This window comes from Sciurus carolinensis, chromosome 17, assembly GCF_902686445.1.
Source record: "Sciurus carolinensis chromosome 17, mSciCar1.2, whole genome shotgun sequence".
NCBI lineage: Eukaryota > Metazoa > Chordata > Mammalia > Rodentia > Sciuridae > Sciurus > Sciurus carolinensis.
In genome coordinates this window covers 23846595-23860175 of record NC_062229.1, presented here as the reverse complement: position 1 = coordinate 23860175, position 13581 = coordinate 23846595, and the positions used below count along the sequence as shown (strand labels likewise).

At 44.3% G+C, this 13581-nt stretch overlaps 1 protein-coding gene and 1 non-coding gene across 3 annotated transcripts in view; one reads left to right on the top strand and one right to left on the bottom strand.

The window, feature by feature from the left end:
* The window catches only part of Klhl18 (kelch like family member 18), a 54233-nt gene that overhangs the window by 37227 nt on the left and 3425 nt on the right, over window positions 1-13581 (top strand). The window contains exons 4-9 of one of the 2 annotated variants that reach the window (XM_047532362.1): window positions 1413-1611; window positions 4093-4253; window positions 5571-5707; window positions 7168-7405; window positions 10627-10731; window positions 12811-12922. In XM_047532362.1, coding sequence (XP_047388318.1) covers window positions 1413-1611; window positions 4093-4253; window positions 5571-5707; window positions 7168-7405; window positions 10627-10731; window positions 12811-12922 — 952 coding nt within the window. The remainder of the gene's footprint in view (window positions 1-1412; window positions 1612-4092; window positions 4254-5570; window positions 5708-7167; window positions 7406-10626; window positions 10732-12810; window positions 12923-13581) is intronic. The other variant, XM_047532363.1, reaches the window with a different exon arrangement.
* Window positions 6922-6995, bottom strand: Trnam-cau (transfer RNA methionine (anticodon CAU)). The gene has a single exon. It is a non-coding gene; the product is annotated as a tRNA-Met (tRNA).

Sequence of the window (13581 nt, the reverse complement as noted above, 5' to 3'; positions counted from 1 at the left end):
AGAGAGTCTTAGAAAGCATTCTAAGGAAGAGAAGTAAGTCTGGGAAGTTTTTATTCTGATAAATATCATATCCCTCCATAGATTAACAGCCACAAAATCAAAATTTAAAAAGACCTGCCAGGAACAGTGGCACACACCTGTAATTCCAGATGCTCAGGAGGCTAAGGCAGGAAAGACACAAGTTCTTGACCCACCTGGTCAGCTTAGTGAGATCCTGTCTCAAAAATGTTTAAAAAGGAGGGCTGGGGAGATAGCTCAGTCGGTAGAGTGCTTGCCTTGCAAGCACAAGGCCCTGGGTTCAATCCCCAGTACTGCAAAAAAAAAAAAAATGTTTAAAAAGGGATGGGAAGGTAGCTCAGTGGTGGAGCACTGCTAAGTTCAATCCTCGTACTCCAAAAAAAAAAAGAAGAAGGAAGAAAGAAAGAAAGAAAGAAAGAAAATGACCATCCCCCAGGATCTTATTCTGTTTCCAAGATTTAAGAACCACACTGGGTTGATTTGAAATTAAAAAAAAAAAAAAAAAAACTAGAAGGGCTGGGGTTGTAGCTTAGTGGTAGAGCATTTGCCCAGATTGTGTGAGGCACTGGGTTTTTTAGCACCGCATAAAAATAAACAAAGGCATAATGTCCATCTACAACTACAAAAAAAATTTATAAACTAATTAATTAAATTAAGGTATTGTGTCCATCTACAACTAAAAATATTTTAAAAGTAAAAAAAAAAAAAAAAAAACTAGACGAGATTAAAATAGCAACTAACTTTATGCCAGGAACCATGCTAAGTGCCTTTACCTGCATTCTGGATTTGATCCCCAGCTTTGAAGGAAAAAAAAAAAAAAGATTCTGGAGAATGCATATAAAGGGTATAGCAAAGTATCTGACCTCACCGATGGTGCTGAATAAATAATAGCTGCTGCTGTTATTTCCAGATATCTGTACAGTTAGGTTCACTGCCTAAAAAAGGATCCTAATGTTAGTGACGTCATCTCTGCCCATGGTTTAAACTCATTCTACAACTTCAGTGCCTTCTTGGTGACCAGAGGTAGGATAGTGCTCTAGACCCTCAACCAGGAACAGTAACAGCTGAATGTGGCAAACGGGTTTTCCAGCACATGCTCCCCTGCCTGTACTCTGACAATTACTTCACAGGACTTCCCAAGAACTCATTCCACCTTGACACAGATCACCAGGTCCAGGAAGCAAAGGCCTTTGAGGATAATCCATCTTTATTTTATACTTTTAGATGTTGAGTACCAAAGAGATGTACCTTGTGTCACAAGGAGTTTCCAACAAAGCTGAGGGCAAAATTTGTTTTTGTTCTGTGGCTCTACACAGAACCATCCTTAGAATAATCAAAGATAACATTCTTCTTTCCTCAAATTTTTTTCTTTTCATCTTCTCTTATGCCAAAAGGCTTCACCCAAAAAATTGCCTGGGTGTGCGCCAGTTTGCGGAGACGATGATGTGTGCTGTGCTGTACGACGCAGCCAACAGCTTCATCCACCAGCACTTTGTGGAGGTGTCCATGTCAGAAGAGTTCCTGGCCCTGCCCTTGGAGGATGTGCTTGAGCTCGTGTCCCGTGATGAGCTGAATGTGAAGTCAGAGGAGCAGGTTGGTGAGAGCATAGTGGCTCTCTGCACAGGTGACACAGGGGTACTGTTCTTTCCATCAGTGTTTTCTTTCTTTCTTTCTTTTTTTTTTTTTTTAACACAATTAAGATCATGACATAGACAGGTATTGTGTACTATGGGATTCTTTTATTATAGGTATTTTTCATGAAAACTTTTCATATATTTTAGTGTCTGAATAATATTCTATTTATTTTATCAACCCCACTTTCTTCCCTTATTCTTGGGTGCTTGGGCTATTTTCAGTATTTAGTATCAGAAATAATATTGCCATGAACTGGAAATAGCAAGCTTGGATGACTTTTTGAAAGAGTCTTATTCTGAGGAAGAGCAGAACATTGTGGCAGTCAAGAGGGCTTTTTCTTAAGGTGGGAGAAATTACCACATACTTGACTCTAATGGGACTTTTCCAGACAAGACAAAAACAGGTAATGTAAGAAAAATGGAAGAATAGTTACTGGGTGATGTTCCAGAGTGAGAAGAGACAGAGTTTAGGGCACAGGGAATGTGTTTGATAGGAAAACTGCTGTCAACACCCGGATGCAGGGTGGAGAGCTGGGTGCACACACCCAGGTACAGCAGAGGGAGATGCTGCTTCTTATTGGCATTCTCTTCTGATTTTTTTCTGCCTTCTCAGCTGAGAGTGAGGATGATGGAGGAGTATGAGAAAGTTGAGGAGAGATGAAAGGATATGAAACAGTCTTCTCGTGGGAGAGTAAATGGACAATGCCAGGCAGATGAAGAGGGCTTGATAGGAAACATATTTTTAAAAAATTATTTTGGGGGTACTGAGGATTGAAACCAGAGATGCTTTACCACTGAGCCAGATCTCCAGCCCTTTTTTATTTTTTATTTTAAGATGTCTTGCTAAGTTGCTAAGGCTGGCCTTGAACTTGCAATTCTCCTGCCTCAGCCTCCCATGCTGCACCACCATACCTGATTATAGGAAGCAGATTTGTAGTAAAAATTTTAATATAAACTGGTCAGCTGTATTGTGTGTTCAGCCACATGTACTGGTGCAGGTACAGAATAGGGTTGAACTGAACTTGAAGAACTGGACCTTACCAAGTTAGAGATCTTTTTCCAGATGAATGTGACCAAGAAAGGAGTGTGGCATGAGAATTGAGGGTACCTGCATAATAACTGGTGGACCCCATACTGGGGAAGAGGCAAGGAAATAGGCCAGATATGGGGAGATAAGAAGCACGTGGGGTGGCAGTGTCAAAGACTGACGGCAGTCAATTCCTGAACTGAAGATTTGATGTGGTGGCTAGTACTCATTTACTTGACACTGTGGAAGATGGGACACTCTTGATAAAACCAGTTATAGTCATCAGGGAGGGTGAGGCTATTGGCAAAGAGAGGTTTGGGCAACCACAGGGTCCTCTAAAGACAAAGTGGACAGATCTTCCCAGAGTGGTTCAGAAAAACTAAAATGAGAACATAGGGTATTGGTAGCCAGAGAGGAGCAAAAGACAATACTTTCTGTCCCACTGAGGTATCATGCAAGTTGCCTTAAGAGAATGGTGAGTAGGTGTCATTCTGGGCAGAGGGTGGGAAGGGCTAAGGGCATTGAATGTGAGGGTAAGGAGTTTTGGACCTGGCCTTGCAGGCACCAAGAACATCACTGCTGCAAGGCCTCTGTCTTTGGTCAATTGAGAAGTCTCACCAAAGGCCAAGCCCCTTGGGGTATTTGATTGACGATCTTGACCTGGCCTGCCATGGAACTGGGCTTCATGGAGCCCAGCTTCTGGGAGGCAAACTGTTCATGCTGGGTACAACTCATCTAATTTCCTGAATGTCTGAAGAGTTTTCTACTCCTGAATATTAGTGACTGGAAGTGACCCCTGAGCTTGGCAGCATGGGCACCATGATTTAGAGGGAAGAGCCTTATTCTAAGAATAGGATGTTCTTTCCCTAGCACTTCTGCTAGTTAATGTGACCTTAGCAGCTCACATTTATTTGAGTGATGCATTATAAGGACTCTAAGATTTTAAAGGGAGATGATCTTTGTGACTGGAGCCATTAAGGAAGGATCCTTGGCCAGGCCTTAGAGAAAATGGAGAAAAATTTAAACAAATAGGAGGAGAGGAGAGGACATTCGAGGAGATGGTGTGAACAGGGGAACCAGACCCCAGCCTGGCTAGAGTAGACAGTGATCGAAGGAGTTTAGAGTGGGTAGGGTACAGAAGCAGCAGGAAAGGAGAGAAACAGGCATTTTGTTACAATTCAGTAGGAAATCATAATGAAAGCCAGGAAGCTATTAGAGTAACAGCTTGCATTGCAAAAGACAGGACCAAATAGAGTAGCTGGGAAGTTGAAGAGAGAGCAGTAGATTCAGGAGACAAGTAGGAGGAAACACTGATGGGCCCAAGGGACTGTTTCAAGATAGGAAGTGGAGGGTTTGAGGTTGGGGGTAAGGGTGTGGTCTCTGAATTGCTGCTGCAGCACCCGTTCTTTGTAGGTCTTTGAAGCCGCATTGGCCTGGGTCAGATATGACCGGGAACAGAGGGGGCCCTGCCTACCAGAGCTGCTGTCCAATATTCGCCTGCCTCTCTGTCGGCCCCAGTTCCTGTCAGACCGAGTACAGCAAGATGACCTGGTGCGTTGCTGCCACAAATGCAGGTGAGTGAGGGCAGACTTGCATAGGACACTGCCGAGTGTCTAGGCAGAGAAGAGGATTTGACCACCCAATCCAGCTCAGGGGAGGAACAGTTTTGAGTGTTTTAATTCATGGCCCACAGATTGTTCTGTCCTCTGTCTAAAAGAGAAGAGGAAGTGGAAGGAGCCTGAGTCTTACACTATGGGAAGAAAAATGTGCATGTGGGAGCATCAAGGTAGAAGGACTTTTCTCCCCTAAATTATCTGAGTATACTCCAGTGTCCTCATCCACTGAGCTATTGTGAGTGTACAAGTAATCTATACTCCCTGCCTTGACCCTGCCCACACTGGTGGTACAAATGGGACTTTCTAGGACTCTTAACCCCCTTCAGTAAACATGGGTGACTATCCTGCCATGAGTGTAGTCTTTGTATCTATAGTGATAGGTTGAGGGGAAGACTTGATTTACTGGCATGTGAAATATCTATGCAGAGAAAAGCAGTAATGACGTGGCACGGTGTATAAAATTAGAGCAGCAGAAAAAAAAAATGTCCATCCTCCAAATTGCTTGTCATATCCACAACAGTGAAATATTTTTTCCTCCTTTGCCAAAAAGGTTTTTGCAAATATTCAGCTTTCCTTCATTTTTTTACCCCTGGTTGAAACCAGGTGGTTCAGGAGAAAGTCAGTGGCTTGCTGCAGGTGGTGTGAAGATGTGTGTCAGGAAGGGGTGGTAGTAGCTGGCACTCTGTGACCAGCAGTCCTAAGAGTGCTGTAGACAAGTGTGAACTGTGCAGTTGGTAATGCATAGCTATCAAAGTTCTTAGAAAAAGCAGCATAGACTGTAGTGTGGAGGGTGGGCTGCAAAGGCAGGCTGGAGACAGGGAAATCCATCCAGAACAGTTGGTAACTGTAGTCACAGTGCAGGTGAGAGCTGATTGATTGCAAGGTGTGAGCTGTGGTTCAGTCATGGGGACAAAAGAAAGAGGTAAATCCAAGCAGCATTAGGATGCAGACTGCTTGCTTAGCCTCCCCCAGCCCAGATGTTTCAGCCACCACCCTGATTTTCTCACTCCTCAGTCTGTGCTTGTCAGAAGACATTTATTCTGGTTATGCTAGCTGAGGTGGGTTCTGTCTGTCTTGCTCCTTCAATTTGAACATGTCTCAACATGTGTATGGCTTCCTGAGATCTCACCTGGATTCTTTGAGACCCAACCTTCCAGAAGACTCCTGGTCCCAGGTTTTCCTGCAATTGAGGATGGAGAAGCCAGGCTCAGAAGTGCAACTGTGGGCTGAGGACTGAGGATACATCCAGTCCTAGCACCTTGCATGTTATTCCAGGGACCTGGTAGATGAAGCGAAGGACTATCACCTCATGCCAGAGCGCCGGCCACACCTTCCGGCTTTCAGAACTCGGCCTCGCTGCTGCACATCCATTGCTGGGCTTATCTACGCCGTGGGGGGCCTCAACTCAGCAGGTATCTTGCAACTCCCCTTTGCAGAGCTCTGCCTGGGGCTCCATGGAAAAGGAATCACGGTCAACCTGTCTGGTCCTTCTGCTCCCTCTCCTTTGTGCTGTCACCTCCCCTTCCCCTCTTGGTTTGATGTAATTGCTCTGTGGTTAGCACTTGTCCACTGAATTCTAATGTCAGTGCTAAGGGGCCTTTAGATATCCCTGAGGCCTAGCCTCCTTACCTTACAGATGAGGAAATTGAGGCCCAGATAACTTTCACTGTGTTCTCACAAGTTGCTGTGGGCAGAGCAAAGAATAGAAATCAGATGTCCTGTTCCTGAAGCAACATGCTTCTCTAATACCACATTAGCGATAGCATTTACTCAGCCCTAGTTAGGATACAGAGACCCAGTTCTATAATCAGACTGTTCACATTGAGTCGTGTGTATCTCTGAAGTTAGACTGTGAGAATGTCGCCAAGGGATTATCCACATATGCCACTCTGCCACTATCAGTAATCTTTCTTACTTTCACCCCCCACACACCACCTCCTGTGAAGCATACCTGTGCTTTGCAAGCCATGTGTTAGTGGCAGCTCTTGTATCATACAGTCAGGTTTTCAGGAATGTCCCATAGGTCCCCTCCCCTCCAGTGAAAGTTGGTAGACAGTCCTGACTCATTCTGGTTTTAGTTGAAAGTTAATGAGAGGTGGGTACTAGTCTTCTGCTCGTTAACCAGGAAGAAGTAAGTTGTCAACTCAGTAAACACTGGAGTGTAGCGAATGCTAAGTGTCCTAAAGCAGCATATAACAAGGAAGGAATTATTTTAATTGATTGTCATAAAAACCTGATGAAAAAGGTAGAGTTGGAATTATCATTCCTTATTGCCATGACTTAGTTTTTGAGTAGTAAGTATATTCTAGAGCCATGCTTGGTACTGTATCTATTCTGTCATATATAGTCCCCGTGGCAACTCTGCCATAAACATTACATGGGAAACCGAGAATGGGGACGCAAAACAACTTGCCTGGGTTCACTCATCAGGAAGTGAAAGTTGGCATTGGGATCCATGCCCTTCCCTCTGGTCATACCTCCTGAGCTGGGAAAACTTTATCCATCTGCTTTGTCTTTGACTTTAGACAGGTGGAATACCCGATTGTAACCGAAAAGTACCATCTCAAAAAAGCAAATGCCTCCTGTGTGATTCTGAATTTCCTTAAAGAAAATCTTTTTTTTTTTTTTGTGGTACTGGGGATTGAACCCAGGGCCTCATGTTTATGAGGCAAGCACTCTACCAACTAAGCCATACCCCCAGCCCTTTGAAGAAAATCTTGAGGTTACTATGGCTAAAATTTCTTAGTGGGCACTTGGGCCCTGAATAATTCTCTGGGAAGAGAGCTAATAGAATCAAGTCAAATGTTCCATTTAATCATTGCTCAATAGCTGTGATCTAAACAAGTGGTCTCATTTGTTTTAATTTGAGTAGCAAATTTTTATGCAGGTGATTCCCTGAATGTGGTGGAAGTATTCGACCCCATCGCCAATCGCTGGGAGAAGTGCCATCCCATGACAACAGCCCGCAGCCGGGTGGGTGTGGCTGTGGTGAACGGGCTTCTCTATGCCATCGGGGGATATGACGGCCAGCTACGACTAAGCACTGTGGAGGCCTACAACCCAGAGACGGACACATGGACGAGAGTGGGGAGCATGAATAGCAAGAGAAGGTATTCTGGAAGCCACGTGCAGGCCGAGCACATACACTGAGCATCTGGGGAGCGCCATGCTAGACGGACAGGGGCACGTAATAAAGTAAAACACAAGCTTTGGCCTGGGAAGGTCCTGCAGCCAGGCCAGCCTCTGCCGGCACCTCCTGGGAGTGAGCCCCCATCTGCTTAAACATAAAATACCTGCCTTGTTCTTTGAGGAACCTGGGGAGACAAGACATGGACATGTGGAAGTTGTATTGTTATTTAAGTGCCAGATAAGGACTGAAAATATGTTTTATGGAAGATTCGAGGAGGGAGAAAAACTGGACTGGAACATCTGGAAGATTTCAGGGAAGAGGTGGGATTAAAGTTGAAACCTGAAGAATAAGGAGGATTTAACTTTCTTAGTGATAAAAGGAAATCCAAGGTGTTTTTCTTTATACTTTCTTTCTCAAGGACTCTTGCTACATGTGTGTTCCACTGCCCAGGGAGTGTATGAAACAAAGCAGTGTTCTTTACTTCAGGGTCACACATGTTCTGGAAATGAGCACAGAGGTATTGGCAAGGTGGACCAAGTTTTTATGTTACTGAACATATTTTAGCTGTCTGTTGCCTGCTCACATTTCCTGAATAACAAGTGGGATTAGAGGATATCCCAGTAGTGCCTGCATTGAGCCTTCTCAGTGCAGAGCTGACAGGCAGCATTTTTCCTTATGTCAGACACGTGCTTGAGCAGTGGGAAGGCCCATACTGCTTGAGGGGTGTCACTGGACAACTTCTGCTCTTCTGTCCTTATGAGGCCACAAATAGATGAGTGGTTTCATATGGCACTCTGATGTCTCTCCTCAGAAGACTGACAGGAGAAAAGAAATCAGTTCTAGTGTCTACCCACTTAACCAGAATAGCTGTGCATTTATCTCTTTTACATTTTGAGCTTTCTTGACAAAGACCCAATTTGAAGCGGGAAAGTTACATGAATTTCTTTTAAAGGGATGGTTTGAAAACCAGTGGACCAGTTGCTCTTTATTGGCCTTTCTGCTTTGTAATTCTTTGATCTAAGTATTTGCCTCACAGACCCCTTCACCTTTCCATGCTTCAGGGTGTCAACATGTAAGAGCACATGACTGGGAAGGAAAAAAAGAAAGAAATCAAATGACAGCATGTGTGGTGAGGAAGAAGAGTTAGCATGGAAGTCCTTTGCCACATGATACACGATACACGTGTTCCACATTCAGCAGTATTAGCATGTGACGCAAGCCAGGAGAAATCTTTGTAGCAATTCAAGACCAGATTCACAAAGGGTTTAAGTAGGTTCACTTTGGAAGAAAAAAATATATACATAAGATTTGCTCCTCCCAAGGGTGCTTGCACAGTTCCTTTTTTCCCACCACCCCCACCTTGATGCTTCCCCCTCTGCCCCTTGGACCCTTTGCAACTTTCTGTGATTGAGGGACACAGTGCCCCATATCCCCAACCTTGAGTGACTTTTTTGCTGTGACTGTAGTCACTTGGCATTCCTTGTGTGTCTTTTCTGGGCCACTTCTTTGCTTCAGTATCAGTGAATATGAAGTGTTGTCTGGGAGGAAATCCTCTGGTCTTTCTCCCCTTCACTGTGGTTAATGCCCTGGTATCAGGTAGCACAGCCCCATTCCATTTTGTCCCTTTGAAATTAAAGGTTACCTAAAATGTTCTTGGTCTCTCCCCTCCTGACCTCCCACACAGCTCTCCATCCTGCCAGTAAGCACAGTCTCCTTCCTGCTGACTTTCCATGCCATCTCCCTGCGGTCTTCCAGGCTGCCTCCTCGGAGCTTTCCTGCAGTGGACTATGCCATTCCACACTGATCAGCACTTTCTCTTATCTCCTCACACTTGTCTTTACCACTTATTGATAGTTAATCTCATAATTCATTCTCATATCACTGTTGAACTCCTGCATTATTACTTAATTTTTATGTCTGATTGATGTCCATATCTAGAAGGAATTTGTCATCTTCCTCTAGTCCTTGTCTAAGACAAGTCCCTCTCCTCCTTCAGGCTGGTTCAGAGGGTCTGATACCGTGTCCCTCAAAGGGACATTATGTGGATCAGTTTAATTTGCTATGTATACTTGAAAGGTGTCAGTAACCCTGTATTTTATTTTCCTGTTTGTTAGACACCCAGATTCATTTGTAGTCTTCCCCAGCATCAGATTTGAAAACAGTGACTCGGACAGCTTGGCATTTCTCATAAGGCTTTGTATAGAGTGAAAGATTATATGATTATACCCAGTCTTCCCTCCCGAGTCTTTAGTGCTAGGAGAGCTTATCAGGTGAGGAGCAGGGAGTTGGATTTGTGTCATTTAAATCCAAGGCACACCTCTTCCAAGGCAGTCTTAAGAAAAGAGCCACATTCCCCCAGCCGGCAGCTCATTTATACTGCAATTTGTGATCCTTGCTTCCTTGCAGGGTGTGGTGAGGGTTGAAATAGCAAGTATGGAGTACCTGACACTTGTAATAAATGCACAAAAAGCAGAAGTTGAAGCATCACCCACAGAGACAAATTAGGGCCATGCATGTAACGAAACACATCTGCTTAAATTAACTTTATAGTGAATTGAATGGGAAATTCAGAGACAGTACAACAAAGTGAGGGCCAGTTATGCACAAAACACGACAAAAATCACTGTTGAGGTCACACAGATGAAATTGAGGTCTTCCAGAAAGTCTCCACTTGGTGAGAGATAGCAAACAGATTACTGGCACCCCCATTGTGCCAGAACATAAAACTCTTGTGGGTGGGGAGCTTTAGCTTTCTCTCAACCTGCACCTAGGATGGCGTGCCTGAGAGTGGCTGCTGGTGAGTGAATGAATGAATGATTGTGACAAGTGCTGTAATAAAGAAGCTACTCGTGAGGGCATGGGGTTAGGGGAGAGTGATTCTGGCTACGAAATCCAAGACAGCTTTGGAGGAGGAGGAGAGGAATCTAACCTGGGCCCCACCTCAGAATGGTGAGGTGGGAGGTGAGCGTTTTAGGCAGATTGAGGACTGAAAACAGCTGGAAGGGGAGCTAGCCCAGGGCTGCAGGGCACAAGAGGAACCATAGAGCAGCCTCGGTGGCCTCAATTTTACACCTTTACTGAAGCATGTACCTGGGATTTAGGTCCAGAAATAGGCAGTGATAGCTTAATTTCTCAGTGGGCATGAAAGGCTGCTGTAGTAAGTCTAAGGCTCATCTGGGGTGACAGCTCTGTCTGTTTCAGTGCCATGGGAACAGTTGTGCTGGATGGGCAGATCTACGTCTGTGGGGGCTACGATGGCAACTCCTCCCTCAACTCTGTGGAGACCTACTCACCTGAGACAGATAAGTAAGGATCCCCAACTCCCTGGGCAACTTGAACTTACTAAACAATTTAAAAATTAGAGTTGCAGTTTAATATTTAAGCCTCTTGAAGGTGGAAAGTGTGGTACCATTTTTGCCCCTTTTAGTACTTTGCACATAGTATTTATTTATTAACCCCTGGTTAAATTAATGATTAATGAATGAATGATTAGGTACACTTTAAAAACACTGGTTTTCAATGAAATTGGAAACATTTATTTAATTGTCTGTAACTTAGCTAAATCAGCCCATTTTACTGGAAATGTAGGCAAAAGAGGATAAGAAGTAGATGAACAGTATGTTCCGAAGCCAATAGGAAATGATTTGGAAAAAAGAAGGAAAAAGTTATACGGTTAAATAATCTTGAGAAGTATTGATGTCTGTCCCACCAAGTCCTTGTGTTTCCATAATCATATTAACATTGCAAAGACTCTGGAAAATTCTGCAGTAGAGAACTCTGTTTAATAGGTGTTAGGTAAAACCTATCACCATTTTGTGGCATAATTTTGCACAACAGTCTGGAAAACACTGACAGGGTTAGCCTGAGTTTTTTATTTCATCATTTGAATCCTCTCATCTTATGTAGCAAAACATAAGCAAATGAGTTGAATGGATTAATCAGAATGCTTTTAAGCCAGTATTCTGTCTCTTATATGCTTTGGGCAGCAAGTTGTATATTCAAGACCCTGTAATATCCAGTGTGGTGGGCTGTAGATGCATTGTGATCATACTACCTGGAGTCCTGAGTTTGGAGCCTTTGGCCCTCTTCTTCCCTGGGGTCGAGGGAAAAACAAGGTGGTGGGAATGTCTTCTAAGGTGAGATCCATTATGGATAGACAGTAGGAGGTGCTCATAATGAGCATAGGCAAGGAGACAAGAAGAGAGGCTCAGATAAGAATGTACCCTCTGTAAGCTGGGTACAGCAGCACACACCTGTAATCCTAGCAACTCAGGAGACTGAGTCAGGAGAATTACAGGTTCAAGGCCAACCTCAGAAATTTAGCAAGACCCTCAGCAACTTAGCAAGACCCTATCTCAAAGTTTAACAATAAAACAGAGGGGTGGGAATGTGGTAAAGTGCTCATTGGTAAAGTGCCCCCGCCTGAGTGCAATCCCCACTACAAAGGAAAAAAAAAAAAAAAAAAAAAGAATGTTGCTCACTATAATCAAGGACAGCAGCAGTTAGAATCTAGTGGCAGGGACATGGAGTGTGGAAGGAAGACAGCAGATGTGGGTGGTGTGCCGTACAGGGTAAAGGGAAGATAAGTGAGGACCACCTGGTAAATAAACACACTGAAGAACTTGGATGAGGGCTGGGGAGATAACTCAGTTGGTAGAGTGTTTACCTCGTAAGCATAAGGCCCTGGGTTCAATCCCCAGCAACGCAAAAAAAAAAAAGAAAGAAAGAAAGAACTTGGTGCAGAACCGCTGGAGGAGCAATTCCCCTGGTTACGTGGGCTTAGGGTGGGAAAGATCTGAAAGCCAAACCATTCACGAGAAGACCGGGATAGTGAGAATGGGAACAAGTAATGATCAGGAGACAGACCAACCAGGACTTGGGGAACACAAGAATGTTGAGGGCAAAGGAGAAAAAGCCAAATAAATGCTTGGTTTTTATAAGCACAGCAATTAGGTAGCTGGAGGCCCCACTAATAGGAACAGGGAGTTTAGGAGAAGAGCAGTTGTGTAGGAAAAACCTGTTTAAGATGTGCTGATTTTGAGTGTTCATGGTGATGAGCAAAGAAGATGGGTTATGGTTTGAAGCTTGGGTGAGAGGCAGCATCTAGAGAATCAGCAGAAGTGGTGAGAGTGGCAGTAACAGGTGGGGAAAGTAAGCCAGGTGTGGTGGCTGTAATCCTAGCATCAGCAACCCAGGAGACTGAGGGAGGTGGCTTCAGAGCCAACCTGGGCAACTTAATGAGACCCTGCCAAAAAAACAAAAAAAGGTGGGGAGATTGTCCAGTGCACAAGGGGACCCAGCACAATTCGCCAGGACCTTGCTGTCTTAGGAGGACAGTAACACCGAATCTCATGCCCTCCTCCTGTTTTGACTCTTTTCCTGAAGGTGGACAGTGGTGACCCCGATGAGTTCAAACCGCAGTGCTGCTGGGGTTACGATCTTTGAGGGCAGGATATATGTTTCGGGCGGCCACGACGGTTTGCAGATCTTCAACAGTGTGAGTCTGAGCTCCTCCTGGGCTAAGGGTACCTATTCCTTGCATCTTTGAGAGTATTTTGAGTAAAACTTCAGCCTTGCTGTTGCTGGATAAAGCATCACCTAGTGAGATTTCATTCTGTCCTTTATCCTCTGAAATCCTTAATTTCTAGAGAGGGAGAGCTAGTGTTCACAAAGAAGGGCTAAAGTGTAGTCACTGCTACCTCCAAACCCATTCAGCTGTCTGTGGAATGCTGCAAAAGACCTTTTGAAATTCCTCCCCGAAGTAAGCAGAAATTTGAAAACATTTGTACCTTTCCTGGATACTTCGAAATTACATTTTTGATTTTAAAAAGCTCAGCAGCAGCTGGGCATGGTGACACACGCCTGTAATCCCAGCTACATGAGGCTAAGGCAAGAGGATTGCAAACTCAGAGCCAGCCTCGGCAACTTAGTGAGACCCTGTCTCAAAATAAAAAGGACTGTGCCTATAACTCACGGGTAAAAGGCCCCTGGGTTCAATCCCCAGTACCACAAAAATAAATAAATAAATTAATTAATTAAAAAGTAAAGCTCAACAGCCATTCAAAAGTAGTTCTCTAGAGCCCTCTGGACAGTCACAGGAGACCCTGCTCTCATCCCAGCTCTGTCATTACCTAGCAGGGCATTCTTGGATGTACC